The sequence below is a fragment of the Elephas maximus genome, chromosome X (genome assembly GCF_024166365.1).
Source record: "Elephas maximus indicus isolate mEleMax1 chromosome X, mEleMax1 primary haplotype, whole genome shotgun sequence".
Taxonomy (NCBI): Eukaryota; Metazoa; Chordata; class Mammalia; order Proboscidea; family Elephantidae; genus Elephas; species Elephas maximus.
The window spans coordinates 33,179,836-33,194,301 of NC_064846.1; the positions used below are offsets into that span (position 1 = coordinate 33,179,836).

The window sequence follows — 14,466 nt, forward strand, 5'->3', positions numbered from 1 at the left end:
ATTGTTAAGATCTGCAGAAGAGGACGAGGCCTATTTAAATCTGTGCAACAACAAGCAGTGTCACAACAGGATATCCTCATTTCTTCATCCAGAACAGATGTCCCTGTCTGGATGTATTGATTAGGTCCTCTTGTCCTTGGGGAGTTGAGAGCATTAAAAACAAAGTGGAGATAAAGGAGTGTCCCTGGATCTGAGACTAAATTTGGTTGGAAATATATCCCCAATATCTCTGCTCAGAATGGCAGCTGTCCATGTGCCACTAATGCTCCTTCCTGGGGTTCATATACATCACTGGAAAGAGAGGGGCACTTTTGTCAAACCATCAGCCCTTCTGCCAAAGCCCAATGTAATCACCTGAAGGATGGAAGAAACTATCTGGCATCTGTTACTGGACCCTTGCTTCTCTGCCTTTCAACTGGAAGGACAGATCGACTTTCTGCCTTTCTTAATGGAAAATGAATCTATCTTAGGATAGTGACAACCTAAGAGGCAATTTCCTCTAGGTAGAGGAATGTCAGTGTGAATAGAATCTGTAAAATTGCCATTTGTCTTGGAAGCATGAAGGAGGCTGGGGACACCCAGAGGAGGTGACATGGAGTCAACTGTCCCCACTCCCATCTCTATCCTCAAGCTCTCTGCAGTTTTCTAAACCAGAGGTGCCAACCGGGGCAGTAGTTTGTCTGCTCTTTTTCAAGGCCACCCCCACTCTTTATCCTTAGTCTGAGTGCTAGGAATACAAGGAACATGGCAACTGCCCATGGGGAGGTGTCTTTTTGACAATTAATTTCCTTCCAGTGCTTTTCCTGACTCTCTTTTTTCATTAGGTCTTGTTTCCACTCAAAGGAAAGAAGCCTCCAGTTGTATACACTTTGAGTTTTCAAATACTTCAACTGGTAACTAGAGGTGTTCACTCCATTATCTTGGAGGCCACAGATAAGCATGATGGGTATCTTGGATGGAAAATCTCATAATCCAATTCGTTTTTAAGCCCCTTGAGGGCAGGGGTAGGGGAATACCATATCTGATTCCACACCAATCTTCCCATCGTCCGATAAGCTTAGTGAACTCAGCCAGCATGACCCTGTGGACAGAATATTGGGCCAGGAAATCTGAGCTAGTCTTAGCTCTGTCAAGCTGTGTGATTTTGTGACTTTGTCGCAATCCCTGCCACCATTCCTACCACCCCTGCCTTCCATCAGGCCTTGATTTCTTGGTTCACCCACTAGGCATTTCTAATGTCTCGTCCTGCCTGGTCCCCATATGCGTCTGTAAAATGAGCCACAATGTAGGTAAAGGATGTCTACGAGCCCTGCTAGCAACAACATCCTGTTTTTAAATGCCATCTTAAAACACATGCTATCTGGAAGCCATAGAAACTTGTGGTCTGTAAGCTATTTGAACTGAGGACAATTATTGTGTGGTGAGGTTGCAGATATCTAGCTCAAAATCAAAACTGCTAAAAGCAGGTGGACAGTTTCAAGTCCATGATGTTCTGAAGAGCTTACATAATTGGGCACATTGTGTCCTACTGACATTTGTTTCAAAAATAGCCCTTCTTGGAGATTACAAGGTGCCCCAAACATCAACCTTGATTTGAATTTCTTTAGAGAAAGAAAACCCACTTAGAAATCCTATGAAAAGGAGGCTGATTGGCCTCTTCTTTAACAAATTTAATTCATTTTGACTCTTTCTTGAGACTTTCCTGGCAGATACTGACATCTCCTTTGCAAAGCTTTCCCTATCTCTGCCTTTCTTTCATTTTTCCCTTCTCTGATCTGTTTTACGTAGTAAAGCATATGAGAAAATAGCCTAAATGTAAAGCAGTGCCTATCTATGTAGTTTTCATGTTCACTGCAAGAAATAGCTCCATGCTCGCCACCCTTTTGCTCGCTGAGCACTTAAGGAAATCGCTGGGGGTTTCCTGCCCTTCTTATTCTTATTCTTAAGCAACTTGCAAACCACAAGCGGCCAGACCTGCCAAAAATGAATGCCTGTGTTTTTACTTTTCTCCATTTCTATTGTTGATAAAGAAGTTGAAAACTTCCCAGTGACCAAAGACTGAAAACTTCTAAGGAAGAAGAAGAAACACTCAGTTTATGAGTTTATCCTCCCCAATGAAGAACTCTTAGACCAAGCAGGATGAGAAAATGTCCATTTTTCATAGCCACAGGTTTGAGGGGGAAAGTGGAATTTGCCAGTACACTCAGAAATGGGGTTGATTTGCTGTCAGTTCTCCAGAATCACCTTGTGATATACGCCCAGGAAGTACTAGAAACTTGTTCTAGGTCAGGGGAGAGGGGAGGGAATTTCTGTAACAGTCTGCCCTAGCTACTGCATTTGTCTTTAGTAGAAAGAAGTGAAAAGGTGGGACAGCTACTCCAGGAGAATTTTTACCTATTCAGAAGTGGAGAGATGGTATTTAAATTACTGAACAAATAAAGAACTTTTTTTTTTTAATTCTTAAGCTCCTTCATGCACACATGAATCGGAAAGATGAAGGGCTATGTGGAGATTAAATGAGTGCAGTACAGAGGACATGCCAGAGCAGAAACCAAAATCCTGAACAGCTCAGGAAATCTGCCTTACTCTGCACCAAACACTGTGTCTACTGTCCTGCCTTCAACTGCCAGGAGGGCACTGATCTATTTACCGAGAGAGACAACTTTCTTTTGAGGCGCTAGAGAGCTCTGGCCATTGAGTCACAATGAGCTGGTAGAGCTCATGATAGAGCTCATACCAGTTATCCTGGAGTAGTGGAAACTGACACTCTCAATTTCTTACCTGGCCACTGTGGCCAAACCCTAAGAACATTTGCAATAAGTTTCAACTCTTCTCTCAGGATAGGATAGGCCTGAAATGCCACTTTGGCTGTTGGGCAGCGTAATGTAATAAAGAGTATGGACTTCATAGTCAGAGACCTGGATTTGAATCATTGTATCACTACAAGCTGTTTGGCCTTTGTCATGTGACTTCTCCCTCAGTTTTCTCATCTCTGAAATGGAGTTAATAACATTGCCTCCCTCACAGGCATGTTGTGAGGATTAAGTGAGATGATGTCTGTAAGGCACTTAGCGCACTGCTTGGCAACCAATAAATACCCAACAAATGGTAGCTAATAATTATAATACAGGATTACCTCCCACCAAGGATTCAATTTAAAGAATATTGGCCAGGCATTACTGTGTGACAGGCATTGATTTATTAAAACAAAAAATGAGCATCTGCTATATACCAGGTAACACGCTAAGTGCAGGGGAAAGCTGTGAGCAAGACAGGCCTTCTTGGAGCCTGAGTGTTGGGAAGATGAGGGACAGGAAAGAGAAGACCTGATTGCCACCTTCTGAAATAAGAAGTTAGAGTTGTGCCAAGATGTTTCAGAGCTTCCCAGGGTCTGCAGAAAGCATGTCAGGTGCTCCGCCCCTTGTTCAGCCCCCTCTCTCTCTGGCCTAAGAAGGTCTTTTCTTACCCACAGCTGGGCTCTCTTGAATCTCATCTGCGACTCAGCTCTGCCCCAGTTCCCAGGACCAATCCTGACCCATGACAGGAGGTAATTGGCTGCAGCCCTATAGCTGAAGGCTGAGCTTCAAGTTCCTTGTTGTCTGACTGGAGGATGGTGCCCCAGTTTTGATACCTGGGGTCCAGCTGCATTTTAAGCCCTAGTTCCCTTTCTGTACCCTTATTTTTAGAAATTTGTGCTTGTTCCCAAGGGCTTGTTCCAAAAACTTATTTAGTGACCCTGCTACTGTCTTAGGGTTGGAGAGCTATACCTTATTCTTGCTGGCTGTCATCTCAAGCACTAGAGTCCTTCCCCTGAACCCTAGTCCAACAGATAACTTGGATGTTTGCTTCTTGCCAGCCGAGACTTCTTGGTATCTCCACCCCCTGAATTCCTCTGTGTTCCCCCTACCTGTTGTCTGGACAGGGAGCTGTCATTGCAGGTAATCCTGATCAGTTAGAACAAAACCTCTGCTGCCACCACCTGCACTTGGGTCAGTTCTTTAGTGACTGGTTCACCCAACGGGAAATTCTTATGTTCAGTCTTATTCATCTCCATATGCCCCATTGTGCTGCCCAAGACCCAACATTCCCTATCAGAGGCCAAAACCCTTTAAAGCAAAACCACTGAGGACCTCTGAAGATACTAATGTGTCCCTTATACAAGCCCTAATTCTCGGTATTAATTATTTTTTTTCATTCAAAAATTTTCTTCAAGAATTGTTTTGTGACATCAGTTGAAATCCCTGCAATATGTCAGCGCTCTCCTGCCATTTCCCTTCTACCCTGGGTTCTCAGTGTCCACTCAGTCTTCTGTCCCTTCCTGCCTTCTTGTCTTTGCTTTTGGGCAGGTGTTGCCCATTTAGTCTCATGCACTTGATTGAATTAAAAAGCACGTTCCTCACGTGTGCTATTGTTTGTTTTCTAGTCCTGTCTAATCTTTGGCTGAAAGGTGGACTTCGGGTGTGGCTTCAGTTCTCAGTTATTGATATTAATTCCTTTGTACTTAGCCCATAGCCAAGCTCTTGGCAGAGCCAAACTATTCATTCATTCATTTACTATTTATTGAACTTCTACTATGTGCTAGGCTCTGGAATACTGAAATGAATGAGGTATGGCTTCTATCCTCAAGGAGTTGGCAGTCTAGTGTGGCAGCTAAACTTGCGAATAGATCATCACAATACTGGAGTAGAAGTACTATAAAGAAGCAAAAAAACAGGAGCACCTAATCTAGACTGCAGGTGGGTAGATAGGATTACAGAAGACTACCTGAAAGAGGTGACCCTCTGAGTTCTGGAGGACTGGGAGATGGCATTAGCTGGCTGATGAGAGGCAAAGGCACTCAGGCATGCCCTAAGAGACAGCTTGGCACTTTCAGGGAACAACACATACTTTGCTATAGCTAGAACATGGGGTGTGAAGGGGAGAGGGTACAGATGAAGCTAGAGAAGTAGGCGGGCACTAGATTATGAAGTGCCTTATTTGCCGTGTTAAGGAACTTGCATTTTACCCTGATTTTTAAAGTGAGGAAATACAGTAATGTGGAGATCTGATTTGACGGGGTAAGAATAGAGGCAGAGAAACCAGTTAAATGACTAACAAAGTTGAGAAATGGTGGGAGCCTTAACGAAGGTGATAATGGTGTGGATGAGGAGTGTGTTTGGACTTGAGAGATTTAGGAGTTGAAGCGATAGGATTAGATATGTGGGGAGCAATGAGAAAAGATGCCCAGGTTCTTGGCTTAGGTGACTAGGTGGGTGGTGAGTCTGCTGCCTGGGACAGGGAACACAGAAGGAATAGGTTTTCAATAGATGGCAGGCTGCACTTAGTGTTGCCAAAAAAATTTCCACTTTCCTTTTAGTGAAATAATCCTGTTGTCTAAATGATGCTATCATCAACCTGCCTTTATAGAATTCAGTTGCAGAAGGAAAGGTTTTTCTTGCAGACCGTATGAAAACCATACAGTTGAATAAATATTGCACTCAAAAATGAAATCCTCTTTTTTGCTAATTGGAAAGCATAGAGGTAAATGAAAACGGAGTTTAAAGAAAACTTACCCCGTAGACAAGTTCCCCAACCATGCCGTTCCATATTTTAGTCTCTGGATCCCTTGCACCATATTTCCCGTCACCGACAATGGACAGTTTGTATTTGATCCTTACGTGTTTGGCTATTTCATAGGCTAAGTCTACACAATAGCCTTCGTAGCGCTCATTTCCTTCCAGTTGCTCATGGTTCTTCTTATACATCACATATGGTGATTCCTTTGGGACCAGAGCAAGATCAAAGGATTACTTTTATGTAGTTTTCCAGGAGATGATAAATGTAATAGCAAAGGTTTTTTTTTTTTTTGCCTGTGGCTAGTGAGGTTTGGTGTATGAGGAAAGCCTTTAAAATTTTTATTTAACAAGCAGTACAGCCTCCATTCATTGGGCCACATATGCCTTGAAGTCCTTAACTGGTGATTTAAGGAAGTAGAGAAGGGTTTAGGTTCTTTTTTGAGAGTTTGAAAGGAGGACTGGTTTTCCCCTGTAAAGTCTCTGATTTAGTCAGATTGGGCAGAGGCATTCCCCTTAGTTCAATGAAGGTGAATTGCCTTTGATTTTTTCGGTATTTATCATGTAGAAACCATAGCCAGCCCATACAAGCAAGTACTAGGGAAACACTGTGATCTTTGTGAGGTCAGAATCTGTGACTTATTTATTTTTATATCCCTAGGGCCTTTTTTTTTTAGGGCCTAGTGATGGAGCCCTGGTCGCTATGAGTCGGAATCAACTCGACGGCACTGGGTTTGGTTTTTTGGTTTGGTAGCGAAGTACAGTACCTATGACAAAGAGGGCGTTTGATACGTATGTTTAAATGAAAGGTAAACTTCAGCTGAATCCCCATCCAATTTGTCACAGTTTCAGACGTAATGGGCATACTCTTTTTAACTCAGGTTTTTACCCCATTCAGTAAAAAGAAACCAGCTCTTGTTGTGGTTGTTAGGCGCCGTCGAGTCAATTCTGATTCATAGCGACCCTGTGTACAACAGAACAAAACACTGCCCGGTCCTGCACCATCCTCACAATCGTTGTTTATGCTTGAGCCCCTTGTTGCAGCCACTGTGTCAATAGGCATACATATAGATCTCTTCCAGTCCAGCTTTTAGAAAAATGTCATACTAACTAAAAAAAAAAAAAACTAGATGAGAATAATATTTTATATCTTAACAGTGCTTTATATTTTACAGACAAGCTTCTTTTTGTGGTAAAGGGTGCTTTAAAATGGTCTTATGGCATAAGTAAAAACCAAACCAAATGCATTGCTGTTGAGTCAATTCCTACTCATGGCGACCCCACGTGACAGAGTAGAACTGCATCATAGGGTTTTTTTGGCTGTAATTTTTATGGAAGCAGATTGCCAGGCCTTTCTCCCGTGGTGTTGCTGGGTGGGTTCGAACTGGCAACCTTTAGATTAGCAGCTGATCACAAACTTCTTGTGCCACTCAGGGACCTATGACATAGATTGATGTTGTTGTTAGGTGCCATCCAGTTGTTTCTGACTCGTAGCGACCCTATATGCAACAGAATGAAACACTGCCCTGTCCTGTGCCATCCTCACGATCATTGTTATGTTTGAGCTCACTGTAACAGCCACTGTGTCAATCCACCTCCTTGGGGGTCTTCCTCTTTTCCGCTGACCCTCTACTTTACCAAGCATAATGTCTTTCTCTAGCGACCGGTCCCTCCTGATAACATGGCCAAAGCACGTGACATGAAGTCTCTCCATCCTCGCTTCTAAGAAACATTCTGGCTGTACTTCTTCTAAGACAGACTTGTTCATTCTTTTGGCAGTCCATGGTATATGCAATATTCTTTGCCAACATAATTCAAAGGCATCAATTCTTCTTTAGTCTTCCTTGTTCATTGTCCAGCTATCACATGCATATGATGCGATTGAAAATACCATGGCTTGGGTCAGGTGGACCTTACTCCTAAAAGTGTTATCTTTGCTTTTTAACACTTTGAAGAGGTCCTTTGCAGCAGATTTGCCCAATGCAATGCGTTTTTAATTTCTTGACTGCTGCTTCCATGGGTGTTGATTATGGATCCAAGTAAAATGAAACCCTTGACAACTTTAATCTTTTCTCCATTTATCACGACGTTGCTTATTGGTCCAGTTGTGAGAATTTTTGTTTTCTTTATGTTGAGGTATAACGACATAGGTAGGAGGTTATTATTATTCCCGTTCCATAAAGTAAAAAAACAAAACAAAACAAAGCAAGACAACAACAACCTGAGGCTCAGGGAAGTTGTGACTTGCACAGTTACACAGGTTAGTGACATACCTAATATTAGAGCCCTAATCTACTCCCTAAAGGAGCCTTGGTGGAGCAGTGGTTAAGCACTTGGCTGCTATCCAAAAGATAGGTGGTTCAAACCCACCATCTGCTCCAAGGAAGAAAGATGTGGCAGTCTGCTTCCATAAAGATTTATAGACTTGGAAACTCTATTGGGCAGTTCTACTCTGTTCTACAGGGTTGCTGTGAGTTAGAATAAACTTGATGGCAACGGGTTTTGGTTTAAACTACTCTCTCCACCACACAGTGCTGCCTCTTCTAAAACAGTCAGATTTCACGTTTGGATGAAGCATTTGTCCTATGGAGGGTAAAGAGGAGAACCAGGAGTGTCTAAGATGAATTCTATCTGAACCATTCCAAATTCCCATTCTCATTTAAAAACGACATAATGTCAAGATACTCTGAAAGCTTCCAGAGCTGCCCTGTTGGAAATTTTCACTGCTTGAACTTGAGGTCTTCTTACTGGTCTGAACAATGCTTTTCAGAAAACGGAAGCCTACACTTACCAGAATAGTAGTCACTACTATGGTGCGGTTCTCCGAGGAGGCACTGTCGTTGCTGATTTGCTGATCTGAGAAAGGCACAAACCTTTCATACTCATTCCAGTAGCCAGCCTAGAAAAAGCAGACATTTGACCTGGTTGCCTATTTTTCACTCCAAAAATACTGTGTGAAATGCAACTGCTATTGTAGAATGAAATATAAAAACTTTTTTTTTTTTTTTAGTAGCTCCAGATTTACCAGGATTGATGTCCTGTCTCCCTCTGTCTTGCCACCTCTACCCGGGCTGGGCCCCGACATCAACACACACCCAGATGTGCTGTTCCTTTATCCTGGGGGTTCCCAGCCTCACCTCACCCCTACCGATATTTTTTAAAATAACCCACTGTAGGATAATCAGACTTTTTTTCTTTGGACATTAAGTTCCTATAGCAGGAAAAATATTTGGTTTTGAACTACAGGAAAGCTGGGAGTGGGTGAGGAATCAAGGCATTTCATGTAGAAATGAGCCAAGATATTTTACCTTCTGTGAGGTTTTATCAAATGATTACTAAATTCCCACTTCGTGCCTGACTCAACTATTAGTATGATAGAGGCAAAATGAATTTTCTAAATTCAGCTGTACAGAAAGACACTTTGAACACCGTCCTTTTTGTGGGTAAGTCGGCAAAGTGGCAAGTTACCCTACTTCCCATTTATTTTGGAAACCAACGGTATGTACCTCAGCAGCTTCTGTTTAAATAACAACATGCTTCCACATTGGTGATTTCTTCCCTTTATTGTAGAAAGTTGGTTATCACATGTGAGACTTCCACTTTTATAGGACCAGCCTCAGAGGAAAATAGTCTTTTAAAATATGTACATGGAACACTTTTGTAACCAGACAACTTTGTGCATCACATCTCTAGTTCTTACTGAAAGGCAAGGCAAACATGATGTATGCGGATTTGCTTTGCGTCTGCTGCCTCACACTTATTTTCTTGCATTTGAGGGCTGGCACCTTCTGAAGCCTTTTTTTTTGCTGTCTGTTTTGGTTACTTACTTTTCGAGAGCCAGTGACTTTCATTTCGTACACATCGATGGTATAATTTGTCCTACGCCCGTAGGTGTCAAATTGGATGTTTCCAGTCATTCCTTGTACTTGCACCTGGTAGAAAGGGAAAATGTTGAATTTTAAACTAGCACTGCATGATTGTCTTGTGGGTCTCTGGGATGAAGTCTACTGCCTGGTCTTGGAATCTTGGGAAACTTTTTTTTTAATAATTTTTATTGTGCTTTAAGTGAAAGTTTACAAATCAAGTCAGTCTCTCACATATAAACTTATGATAAACCTTACTACATACTCCCACTTACTTTCCCCCTAATGAGACAGCCCGCTCTCTCCCTCCACTCTCTCTTTTTGTGTCAATTTTGCCAGCTTCTAACCTCCTCCACCCTCTCATCTCCCCTGCAGGCAGGAGATGCCAACATAGTCTCAAGTGTCCACCTGATCCAAGAAGCTCACTCCTCACCAGCATCTCTCTCCAACCCATTGTCCAGTCCAATCCATGTCTGAAGAGTTGGCTTCGGGAATGGTTCCTGTCCTGGGCCAACAGAAGGTTTGGGGACCATGACCACTGGGGTCCTTCTAGTCTCATTCAGACCATTAAGTCTGGTCTTTTTATGAGAATTTGGGGTCTGCATCCTTGGGGAACTTTTAACTTGAGTCATTGGGCTCTATCCACCAGATCAAGTCTGTATGGTTCTTTGTTTTCTCCCCTGAGTTTTCGAGGTATGTCTTTTAGCTATGAAGCTTTGAGTGGGTGTGATAGGCAGTACCTATATGATACAATGAGGGCTTTACGACCACTTCTTCAAGGCCTGAAATTTCCACCATTAGTCCCTTCTCAGGTGATTCTCTTAACCTGGGTAATGCATTCTTCTACACTGTGAGCTCCTTTGGGGCTGTGGCTGTGTTTTATCTTAGTATTCCAAGTATCTAAACATAGTCTTGTTCCAGTAACATGGGCTCTGGAACTCCTGGATTCATGTCCAAGCTCTGTCTCTTACAAACTGTATGACCTTGGACATGTTCCTTAATGTTTTTTTATCTCAGTGTCCTAATCTGTAAAATGGGAAATCCCAGTAGTACCTATCCCTTGGAATTGTTGGGAAGAATAAACAAGTTAATACATATATAATGTTTAGAACAGTGCCTGGTATGTAATAAGTGCCTGGTGCATTGCAATACATGTTGGCTATATTAATAAATAATTATTAATCAAAATGAATTTAGTTCTGTTTTTTGGGAGGGTTACACATTCACTAGTCACCACAGTAACAGGGGTGAGTTTTTCCTCTTATTTAACCTTTGCCCAGCTATAAACAGGTAGCAGAGAGCAGGGGGATAAACCATAGACTGATGAACTTTGTTAAGTCTCAGGAGTCAGGAGTATGGAGCACTAGATAAGAAAGATGGATGTACTGAAATAGTCAGGACACCTGTTTGGGATGCCAAATGCAGACTTCATATATTCCATGATTTTTCCTGGGTCTCGTCCCAGTATTAACACTAATAAGAGGTTATTGGTGCTGACTGCAGAGAGTTATTTACCCATTTCACAGTACGGGGGCATTGGGTGAAAAGGCCTCTATAAATACAAGCCATTATCACTACCCACTTGCATTACTCATCTGGTGAATAAGGGTTAAGGACTTTGCTTAAAAAAAAAAAAAAGAATGTCACATTTTCCTAGACTAGAAGGACAGAATACCGTTTCATCACTTATTGAAAGCGACGAGAAGTTAATCAAGTCAGAGGTGGTAATGGGCTTATGCTGCAGAAAAGAAAACTGATGTCAAATATTAGGGAACATTTTTTTAAAGGCTCGCTCACTACCAGTGGGATGAACTCCCAAGAGAGATTGTGGGATTTCTGTTGAGGGAGAAATGGTCCACTGTGACTTCCTAAAGACAAGGTGATTGTCCTCCTGACCCAACAAACCTAAGCTCCATTGTCAGCTCAGGCTTTCAGAGACAGTGATGTCATACTTCTAGTTAGAGAAAAGGGCTTTTATTGAAATAGAGATGACTTATCCAGTAGGTTGGAACCGATGCATATTGTGATACATAAAGAGCTCTTTGAAATCTATTTTGAGCCTTGAATTTTAGGAGATGGATCAGGCAGGGCAGAGACACTAGCACGGAAACTTATTAAGGAAATCTTTCATTACTGAAACTAGCAAGGGCTTCAAGTCCCCTTAAGAATTTTTTTTTTAAAGACCTGGCCTATCTGAACATGATCTACAAATCGGAAAAACAGTCTAGGTATGTCAAAGAGATTCCAGACCCCATGATTAGAACTTTCGGTGAGCAGGCGTGGAATTGGGCTCCCACTCACAGACAAATCAGTGATAGTTTCCCACCATCCCATCTGGCATTCCTTCCCTCGTCCTCCCCCAACCCCCATCCTGTCTAATTTAGGTGCTTCTTTTCCGGGCTTCCATAGCACCTTGTGTAAAACTTAACCATAACGTTTTAATCATCTATGTATTTCTGTCTCCTCTATTAATTTAGGATCATCTTGAGGTGAGAGAAATTCTTTTTCTGTGTTCTCGGCAGCTAATACAGTGCCTAGGTTGGAGCAGGTGCTCGATAACATTTATTGAACAAGCAGACAAGTCTCATTGACGTAGAATCTGTGATAGATATTTCAGCAGTCCACGCTGAGGCAGATCTTTGCACTATTGGCAGATTGTGGGGAGAAAGAACACCCAATTTGCAAATGGCTTTAAGACCTTTAAAAGCATTTGTTTACATATTAAGAATTTAAATGTGAGCTCCTCTCATCTGCTTTCATCTTTGCATACTTACCATGGAGTCTGATACATAGTAGCAGGCGCTCAGTAAATATTTATTGAATGAATGGTGTGCTTATTTATTCATTAAAACAGGCCCCTTAGGAGCTCTACCAGGTAATGATTTTGCTTGCCAGATGTCTTTGACGGAAGAGAATGATTTATTGAGCGACAACTATGTGCTAATCCTGATGAGGGATGCTTTTACATCATGCAATCTCATTTTTAATTACCTCAAATAAAATGAGATTTCTTTTACTGTAGTAAAACATTTAGTTTTTCAGACTAGCCTCCCTTGCAGTTCCTCTGAATAGTGGAGTTTTACTGAACATCCGTCACAAGATACCTCCTACTTTCGGAAAAGATGGATGCTTTCTGGCTTGTCTGGAGCAATAGGAAGGGGTTGGCCTTGAAGAAGAAGGTAAAGTACCTTTTTGGTTGAGTGTTTGATCATTAGGGCCTGGGGAGGAAGGTTACTTATCTGGCTTATAGCTTGAGCTTTATCAGTGAGTTAGAGATGCAGAAACTTTTCTGTGCTATAGTATTATCAGTCTAATTCTTCCTAGCCATATTAGTTTCTTGTCCTTCATTCTGGTAGCCAAGTTTTCTACCTGGGGAAGGTAGGTTTTTGTGTGTGTGTGTGTGTGTCAAGAATGAGGAGTCAGTCGGAGGTGCTGGCTCTTGCCTCTTAAAGCTTTGTTGATGAAAACTCCTTTCGATTCACTCTCAGAGAGTTTTATATTTCACTCATGATTATGTTTCACCTGACAATACAAATCTTGTAACTGCTTTGAAGGTTGAATTTAATTAACTGCTCTTCAAAATCATGCAGTGCTACCTCCATAAAACTGCACTTAGGGCATTTGTTAGGGAACTGACATAATGACATAAAAATCTGCATGATGGGAGAATGAGTCATATCTCTTTCTTAGAGAGAGACACAGGGGCTACTAACCCCTTTTGATTGAATGCTTCCAACTTGGCAAATTTGAGGCAGCAGTAAGAGAGCCCACTACACAAAATGATGTACGCTATGAAGCCAGTATAAATTCTTTGTTGCTGGGTTGTGCACAGAATTTTCATGTCATTGCCTATCTCTTCATTTATTTGGATGCCCCAAATGTTGGAATATTAAATAAGTAGGAAGAAGAGATTCTTGTACTCTCCAAGGCTCATTTTTATGCATGCAGGCACATGTGGCATAAAGCAAAATATTCAGGAAAGAGCTCTTGCTTGGAAAGCTGCAATGAATGGGTTATGTTGCTCCTAGTGTAAAAAATGGAACCTGTTCAAAGGCCACTGCTTGAAGCCTTGAATGGTCTCCTCTCCAGTAAATACTAAAAATGAGTGACCTATTTGATTGTCTATCCCTTGATTCCTTGTACTTTTCTTTGAGGCATTCAGGAAAAGCTTCTTAAGTAGGCCTAGAAACGGATCATGCCCCAGCATTTCACCACGTAGACTGGTATAAATGATCTTTATGATAACAGAGATACTATCACACTTGCTGAGTTCCATGGTCCATCCAGCTAATGTTTTGCTGTTGTTCTTCGTGATGTCTCCCTTGAAGTTTTGAGCTTCCCATAAAATATCCCAATTCTCCTCAGGAACATCATATTTCTGGAAAGCCTGAATTTTTGGAAGCTATTTACATGTCCAACCCATAACTTTTGAGGGTGCTGAGTTTCATTTATTACCCCCAGTGCAGCACAGAACTCAATTCTCATTCACCCCAAATTTACCACTTTTCAAGCTTCATGGAAAAGCCTCCTACTTTTAGATTTCTAGGTTTTGGTGAATAAAGATCCGTACTCATTGTGGTCTTTACCATTTTCAGAGCTCTCTCGATATCAATTCCTTGACTCCAGGGAACAGCAGGATTTGCCAAGCAGTCACCAGCACTGCCTCTCCGGGACACATCCACTCGCTGCCTCCTCAGATAGCGGAAGGCTTCTGCTATGACGAGGATTGCATCGTGTGTCAATGCAGACGTATACTGAAATGGATGTGTGGAAAAGAAGAGATCATGACAAATATGACACCACTCGAAACTCGCCTGGTCCTTATGATTTTAATTCATTTCCACCTCTTGCTCTATGAAGTCACTCTTCTAATTATTTGAATCAAAAGACCTCTTTGGGCAAGCCTGACTTTGAGTCATTCTGGAATGATGCCTCTTACCTCATGTGTGCACGTGTTAAGATGATTAAGATCAAATGGCTCAAGGAAATCCCTCTTTCTCACTCTCAAGCCCTGTGTCTGGCATTGAGTGAGTGACTACTAAAAGGCCAGG

The 14,466-nt window shown here is 41.9% G+C and overlaps 1 protein-coding gene across 6 annotated transcripts in view; it reads right to left on the bottom strand.

Annotated features, from left to right (window-relative positions):
* The window catches only part of GRIA3 (glutamate ionotropic receptor AMPA type subunit 3), a 328,994-nt gene that overhangs the window by 89,041 nt on the left and 225,487 nt on the right, over nucleotides 1-14,466 (bottom strand). For all 6 annotated transcript variants that reach the window (XR_007515752.1, XM_049871362.1, XM_049871366.1 and 3 more), the window contains exons 7-10: nucleotides 14,002-14,169; nucleotides 9,380-9,484; nucleotides 8,344-8,451; nucleotides 5,553-5,759 (exon numbers count right to left, since the gene is read on the bottom strand). Coding sequence is in view for 5 of the 6 variants with exons in the window: in XM_049871362.1 (XP_049727319.1) it covers nucleotides 5,553-5,759; nucleotides 8,344-8,451; nucleotides 9,380-9,484; nucleotides 14,002-14,169 (588 nt within the window). In the remaining variant the exon portion in view is untranslated. The remainder of the gene's footprint in view (nucleotides 1-5,552; nucleotides 5,760-8,343; nucleotides 8,452-9,379; nucleotides 9,485-14,001; nucleotides 14,170-14,466) is intronic.